The 8,405-nt window shown below is 35.3% G+C and overlaps 1 protein-coding gene across 1 annotated transcript in view; it reads right to left on the bottom strand.

The window, feature by feature from the left end:
- The window catches only part of LOC107742541 (mineralocorticoid receptor-like), an 84,494-nt gene that overhangs the window by 29,855 nt on the left and 46,234 nt on the right, over nt 1-8,405 (bottom strand). Inside the window, exon 3 of the mRNA XM_016555554.1 lies at nt 1,113-1,240. Within this exon, the coding sequence (XP_016411040.1) occupies nt 1,113-1,240 (128 nt within the window). The remainder of the gene's footprint in view (nt 1-1,112; nt 1,241-8,405) is intronic.

Here is an 8,405-nt window from a genome sequence, read left to right as displayed (position 1 = left end):
AAAAAACTAAGAAGAAACAGTTATTTCAATGAAAAAACATAAAATATGAAATAGTCATGCAGGGAATTCTGGGAGTGTCAATTTACGGTTTTTCAATGACTTTTTCTTTTTCACTTCCAAAAAACGTAATTTTAACAGTATTTTACTGTAAAATTACATTAAATGTAATTACAGTTATTCACCGTATATAGTATGGAAAGCTACTGATAGCCAATTAACAGGTTTTTACTGTATCATTTTTACAGTCTTTTACTGTTAAAATCACAATCATTTTTTACAGGGTAGGAATATCCAGAGTAATTTTTAACTTAACCACAGATGCTTTCCATAGGCGTTAATTTGGAAGAAAAAAATCTTTATATCTTTATATCTAAATCTAAATAAATAAACAAAAAGTTCCAAGTTTTCTTCAGGGCAAAACAACAGCAACAATGCCTTGAGTACAAACAGGTGTTTCTTTAAATAGACGCTGATGATCACTTCCCCCCCCCCCTGCCTGTTATACACTACATGCTCTGTGGAGTTTGGATGTGTCTGTTGGCTTAATCAGCAGTTTGCACCTTTCTAAAGAGGCTGTGATAGTGCTGTGTCTGCGTCAGAGCTAATACAAATGTCCCACTTAAAAGTTCAACTTCACTAAAAGCAGTAACAACATTTCACTCCCCTTATAAAATGTGAATTATCCCATAGGACATTGTTATCTAAATTTAGAGGGTTAAAATCCAGGCCAGGGCTACTTTAACAAATATATGACATTTATGCACTACAAAGTATTGTGTGGTGTATGGCAAATATTAGTTTACTATATCTCTATGTGGGACTTTTTATGTACATCTGTTTCATTTAGATGAACTATTGATGAGTTATACAATCCACATGTGTAATCTATAATTGAATTAATCTCTTTTGAACCACTTAAATCCAAACGCACAGTTTTGCCATCTAGAATAGTTACAATCTCTAGAGCTTCTTGAAATATTATGCATAAACCAGGCAGGAATTCATGCTGCTTTAAGCTGGCCTTTTCAGCAAGGAATCATCCCGTTAATAAGACATAAAGACATTTCACAACAGAACACATTTGTAAGTGAGAAAATAGATGAGAGTCTTACCTTCTACTGCTCTTTTGAAGAAAACTTTACAGCTTCCACATGTAACAACCCCATAGTGACATCCCGACGCCTCGTCTGCACACACCAGACACACTTTGGCTGTTGAAGACGTGTGTCTCAAAGATGCACTGAAATAAGAGCAAATAAAATTGTACCTGTAAACTGTACTTGAGACATCAGGTGCAGGTGACAAACCACACTAATGACTTAACTCAACATGGTTCTGTGTTGCATTGGCAGTTCAAGGGTAACTGTGGGAATTAAACTATTTGAAGTTATTTTAATTATTTGAAAATTGCTGGAAAATCAGAAACAATGCAAATGGAAGTAAATAATACTCTTTTAATTGCTTTTTTATTCCAGACATGGGTCAAAGAAAATGTGCCAAGTCCTTAAAAATGTAACCTTGTGTCAATTCATAGTGTCATTGTTAAGAAAATAAAATAAAAAATAGTACATTTTAAAATGACATAACTCTAAAAAGGTCCTGTGATAAATATAGGATACATATTTTGACATTAAATACATTTGAGTGTACACAATCAGTATTTTCTATCATGTTTCAAAGTATTTTTTCTGCATGTTGGTTGCACGTTCTTGAAAAAGCAGACAGAAGTTGTTCTATTATTATTATTATTATTATTATTATTATTAAACCACAAATGATCATTAATCAATTATTACAGAATTTTAATTAATACATTGTCATTAACAAATTAATAAACGCAGATAAAAATAATTAAAACCATTTCATTGACCCGCCTACTGTTATATTAAAAAAAGGCACAAAAATAACAGAATGGTCATAAATAAAACCCCAGGTCTGAGCTAAGTTTGTCCTGCTCTGCAGGGCCGTTTGAGCCCAATGATTTTAGCGCTGCAGAAATCACGTAATTCCCACATTGTTACTGGGCACCCAAAGGGCACGCCATATGTCACTGACTCATAACGTATGCCTCACCATTTTGCTCCAGATCATAAGAATGGTCTGTTCAAAAAACCGACTATACACCATCTACACAAACACACCCATATATAACACGCCACATTCAAAGCAGTCGATTTATACCTAATCTACTGGAGCCCAGAAATAAATACTGAGCAACATTAAGTGGCAGAAAATGAGAGAACGCTGGAAACTGAAATAGAGAGATTTTTATATCCCGTGCCCTCCAAAATGAAATTGAAACATTGAAAATGAAGCACATACTCCAAATAGTCTGGCTGACTTGGCAGAAATCTGATTAAATTGCCCAGTGAAACCTGACATAGCCTGAGTGGGCAGAGCCTCTCAGAAGGATGCCCTGTGGACCGGGTGAAAGTCACCCTTTGAAAGACGCCTATGGTGTGCAGGAAAAACGAAGCTCGTTCAAACCCAACAGTAAGACTCTAACAATACTTTAATGGCAAGATAGGCTTAGCACGTACGTCCCCCGCCCCGACTTTGATAATGAGTTTTAATCAGTAGTGCACGGTAATTGTCTGGTTAGCATTCTGACAACATCCTTGAGTCTTAACAAGCCTCTGGGTCTCAGAGGCACGTTCCCTCTCAAGGCCTGGTGCGGGTAGTAACTTCACCGCATCTTTCTGACACAGTCGAGAGGGCTGATCTAATTCTCCCTCGTCCGTCTAAACACACATTCAATTTGTTAGCCGGTTAGCAGGGGTCTCTAGCAAGGGAGTCGATTGGCAGGCCCTGGTGAGCTAATCGCCCCGGCGGCACCGCAACGCTCGCTGTGCATGATGTGGAGAGGTCTGGCTGCATTAAACTGTTCAGCGAGCCCCTCCGTTTCTCTTGTTCTGCACTGAGCGTTCCTTGCCACCGAGTAAAAAAGACAAAGACAAAACAAAGGGCTGACAAGGTGACTGCTTTTGCAGGAAGTAGGTCAGTGCTGGTTGTTATGAAACAGATCGCCCTTATGATCGCCCTTATGACCGGCATGCTGCGAGAACGCTGCTTTCGTGTTTTGTGCATGAGAGAAAAACACTAATTAACGTCTACAACTTTAGCTGGTGGATGTTGCTTGTATTTTTTTGGTATAAATAATGAAGTGATTGGGTAACCTGCTTCACCTCTCTTAGAAAAAGTTTGCATTTTGAAGTTAGATTCTGAATTGTACTTCCATTTGCGCCATTTACTCTGTGTGTTATTGAAATGACCCTTACTTCTGTGGTCAATGAGTGAGTTTACATGTACAACAAATGCTGATAACTATCAAAAAAACCTGCTCATTATAAAAACCTGAGAATGCAATAAACCGTGTTTACGTTAGATGTTTAATTCTTTGACATTTGCTCTGGTTTTGACATCAAAACATGGACAGATTGATTCAAGAATAGGGTAAAAAATAGATATCAGATACTACCATACATTCATATTTGATTGATTACTATAAGAACTGCAAATATTTTTGTATTGCAAGGTTTCTGAAATTCTGCAAATGAGGCATTATCTAATATATCATATATATCTACTAATATATCATATTATATCCACTAATATATGGCATATTTCCACTAATTTGCATACATTTCCGAAACAGAAATCACTGGTTCAAAATTTATTTCTCATTTTGCCCACATTCGAGTCAAAGGTTTTTGCAGTAGGGATTTTAAATATCTCTTTTTGTATCCCTAAATAAATCAGAAGATACTGTCAACAGACAGGAAAAAAATCACCATTTTTTTAGGAATAAAATGTAATATAAAATCAGGCAAATAATAGACAGTATGAACAAACCCCTCTGTAAAATCCTTCAGAATATAGATAGGAATAAATCTGGAATAAAACAAAGTTTTGTATACTGAAGTGGAGATCCACTTTTATATGCAAATAAAGTGCAATAACATAAAAGCTTTATTTGTTCTTTTCTCTGAAACAACACGTTTTGAAATGACAAAGAGCCCAAAGTCTCAAAATTGACTTTTTTTTTTTTTTTTTCGCTATTTGTGGCCTTTCCTTGATAAAAGAACACAACATCTTGTATGTTGTATAAGATGCATGTAAACACATTAAGCAATGCTTGAAATGATTCTCTGGAAACAGACATGTCATGAGGAATGTACCGTATTGTCCCGAATATAAGACGATATTTTTTTCTTGGAAATACATCTGAAAAAACGCGGTGGTCTTATATTCAGTCTAGACTTTGACATGTCAATAATACACCCACAACACTAGGTGGCGCCAAATACGCATAAAACGAGTGTGCCATGAAATACGTAATGTAATGCGTGTTGTAAAGATCGCGAGTAAAAACAAAAGAAAAAGAAAAGCTTACATCTGCATGAGTCGTGACTGTCACGTTAGCCTGATGGCACCAAACTCTCTTTGTGATTTTAAAACGTAAGACAGTACCCAGATTTGAAGACTACAGTAAGATTTAACTTCTGCTGTTAATAAGATTTTGGTAGGCTACTATTAGATGGATAGCCTAAATGTCCTAATTCAGATGGGCTACCTGTTTTTTTTATGGTATATCAAAAAGTGTATATTTTTTAAATGTGATTGTTGGTACATTTTACCAGTTTTTACCATACTTTCAAAACAAAAATTAAAATAGGAAAAATATGCAATATGAAAATAATTGAAGACAAAATGTGTTTTACTGAGAAAAAACAAGATTTGGTTTTTAAAAAGCCTTTTTCCAAAAGGTACATCTGGAAAAAGGGGGGATCGTCTTATAATCAGGGCCGTCTTATATTCGGGACAATACGGTAATAAGTAAAAGGTGTGGGGTGAAGTGAGGACACTTGTAACTATGTACAGGTGTTCGCATTTCTCATTTATTTTATGTACAATTGCAGTCTAATTAGAATGGACTCAGCATGCATTCAGATCAGCAGTTTTTTCTAGCTCTGGGTCTGTTCTTTTCTTTCTCTGTAGATATGCTTTTTCATCTTCAGATTTCATTAAAAAAAATTAGAAATACATCTGTAAGCAAGCAGTTTGCTTGAAATACTCAAGAATGCAGAAATGCAGAAGCCCTCTTTGACCATTAATATGTCAATTCTGTCATTCCTGTTATGCAATGCCTTTTGAATTCTGTAACTTGAACATATATATATATATATAAGACAACATTTCTTATAAGGACATATTAGACTTTGCTTTGGTCAAGAACAGGCACTTTATTAAATACCATTATTTACACAAATGAACATGTTAGTAGAGGTCAATGAGGGTTTGAGAGTTAGCTTACATGAGGATATTAATTTGCAGTTAATTTAACAATATTTTGAATTTTAATATCATAATGTCTGTAAGTTTAATTTTAATCGACAGAATGGAATACTTTAGAGTGAGACAGAACAAATAATACCACAAAACATCACAGAATTTATTAAATTCCTTGCTAATACTGTACTTACTGAAGTTCGTGTTCCTATTAAAATTTATGTCATTTCCTGAATGATGGTATCTGGCTTTTTTTGTTTTTTTTTAAGAATATTCCAAAAGACCAACAGGACAGTAAGTAATATTAAGGACACAGAATCATTTAGTACATTGATTACTAAATACATTCTCAAAGCATTTTCTGATTAGAGAAAGCATATAATGCAGAGTTTGGGTATTCACTATATTATTTGGATTCTGAATATTTATTGCTGCTTACGTGCTGCTGCATCAGCTGAGATCTGCAGAAAGATACTGGCAGGGTTGAGAAAGAAGACTGACAGATGGATCAGGAATACAAAAATAACAAACCATATAACTGCTCGAATGCACTGCGCTGGAGCTGTCATGTATCAATCTCAACAGAGCGCTAAAGCAGCAGTCTTTCTCCTGCAATGGGCAGAAATAGAACATGCGGTGATAATTACACTGAATTTAAACCGTTAGAGCTGTTCTCTATCAGTTAAGGTGGGTGTAAAGTTATCAGACTTCACAGTACACAGATGCTAACCAAAGCCAGAAAGAGAAAGGCTAGAGAAAATGAGTCCTGCTCACTTTCAAGAGGATCACCATTCATTGTGCAAACAGCGACCGCACTTACCGACAGCCACCTCCTCTCCAGTCTAGAGTATTTATGTAACACAACTTGGAATGCGGCAAAAGCTAAAGGTAGATTAGGTAAAACAAACAGGGGAGAGGACAAATGGCTTACATAACCAAAGTGAGACAGTCTAAACATTATCACTGCACCCACTCCACGCACCACGCAGAGCAGCCCGCAGCGGGAAATTATGGTCAGCCCGCGGAGAATTATGGATCCCCAGAGAGCTATTAAGACCTGGATCTAGCAAAGGGTCAGAGGCCCCTCTAATGCTCTTTAAATGTAAATGATGGAGCTGTGAATTACTTGAGGTAAAAAGAATCTGTGAAACTAATTATGAAATAGATTTAAAGGCTATTTTGCTTTTTTAAAAAAAAGTGAATTCAGTCTTCCAAAAGAGTTTTTAAAGCAAAATATGAAAATAATAAAGTAAATTATATCTATTGTATACTCTACTAGTTTGTGCATGCAAAATTATGAATTATGAATGTTGCTAATTTTCACACACTGTCCATTTCACTAAAGAAATTATGCAAATCATATTCATTACAGCAAGCTAATAGCATAGATGTTTATGACTCAGGGACCAGATTCAAAAACATTAATAAACTTAACTACTATTTTATTTTTTTATTTTCTACCTCCAACTTGTTTTAAGAAGGTAAGATGTTTAAAATGTTAAAAAGATGTTCAAATAGGACCTTGTTTTTAACTTCAGCACAATGCACTCACACACACACACTCACACACACACACACACACACACACATGCAGATACAGGACGCATTCATTCTTAGAGGAAGCACAAATGAATGCAAAATAATGCTTCATCTTGAGACAGGCTCTTTGAAAATAACCATTTGTAATTTAAAACACAACCATTTGAACTCCTGTCAAGCCAGTTGCAATGAAAATAGTGTGCACACTTATAATGATTACAATGATTTTTTGTGCTTCCAGCACAAAAAAAAATATGCCCTGCGAGGTGTTTTTCGTTGAGATGATCAGCAAGTCTTCAACTAGGACCACCATATAATCAGATAACACCAAATACTGTCGTGATCTTCATTCTCAAAAAAAAAAAAAAAAACCTGTCACTGGGGGGCTACCTTTTCATAAGGTAGTCTTTTGTACCTTTTTTTTTTTTACCTCTAAAAGATGCATATTAGTACCTTAAAGGTACAAATTAGCACATTTTGAAAAGGTACTGTACCTTCTTTCTTTCTCTTTCTTTTTTTAAGAAAAAATAACACTTTTGAGAACTTCTTGAGATTTTTTTTCAAGAATTGTATTTAGGAACATTCTTACTAACTTAGAATGTCTCTCATGTTCTACAATGAGCCTCATTAGAAGAGAAAGGCACATAGAAGCTGGTATTGCTGCTTTAGCACCTTCACGTGAAGCACTGAGCAAGTGCAAGAACTTCATTCCTTGAATGCATTTGATGTAAAAGATTGGATTAATTTGGTTTGGAAAGATTGGATTAATGTATTACTGCACAGTACGAGTGATATCAAGGCGTGAATATTCACTGCATGGTGCAGTTTGTAAGAAATTCAGTGCTGGATCTGACTTTAAGTGGAAAAACATTCAGATTCATGTTGATTCCTTGTTGTGTTACAGTGTTGAGCATGTAAACAGTGAGGGAGGACAGATACTTCAGTCCATCAACATGAGCCCTGCAGGTATGGCAAGACTGACAAACAAGTAAACTATGAATTTGACAGCCTTAATTTAATACAGTTGCATTTGGCTTCCACTTATTCAAGCACTCATATACTTACATGTGATGCAATTAGGTGAAAAATTAGGTGAAAATAAGGGAAAAACTGGGTATACAGGAATTGTTGACTTTACAATGTCACAGGTTATATCTTCCCTTGGGCAGACAGCATGAGCAAACTCACTCCTATAGTGACATGGAATGGTTTTGCATCCTTAAGTGAGTATCCTATATAATTAAGCAATACAATAGATTTATGAATAGTAAAAAAGTGATTGCTTTAAACTAATTTTGTGCCAGTTTTCAGATGCTGTGCACTTATGCTGGTCAGTGTTGGGGAAAGTTACTTTTAAAAGTAATTCATTACAATATTGCGTTACTTCATAAAAAAGTAACTAATTACGTTACTTAGTTACTTTTTATGGAAAGTAATGCATTACGTTACTTTTGCGTTACTTTTTAAATCTGGACAGGGCTTGCTTGTTTGTTTTTAAAATAAAAAAGTTCTATTTTTGGCAAATATAAAAGCCTTTTCACAAAAGTGAAATGAATAAGCCTCAGGCTGAAGGAAAT

Source organism: Sinocyclocheilus rhinocerous, unplaced genomic scaffold, assembly GCF_001515625.1.
Source record: "Sinocyclocheilus rhinocerous isolate Xijiao unplaced genomic scaffold, SAMN03320098_v1.1 scaffold1158, whole genome shotgun sequence".
NCBI lineage: Eukaryota > Metazoa > Chordata > Actinopteri > Cypriniformes > Cyprinidae > Sinocyclocheilus > Sinocyclocheilus rhinocerous.
This window is presented reverse-complemented; position numbering and strand designations above follow the sequence as displayed.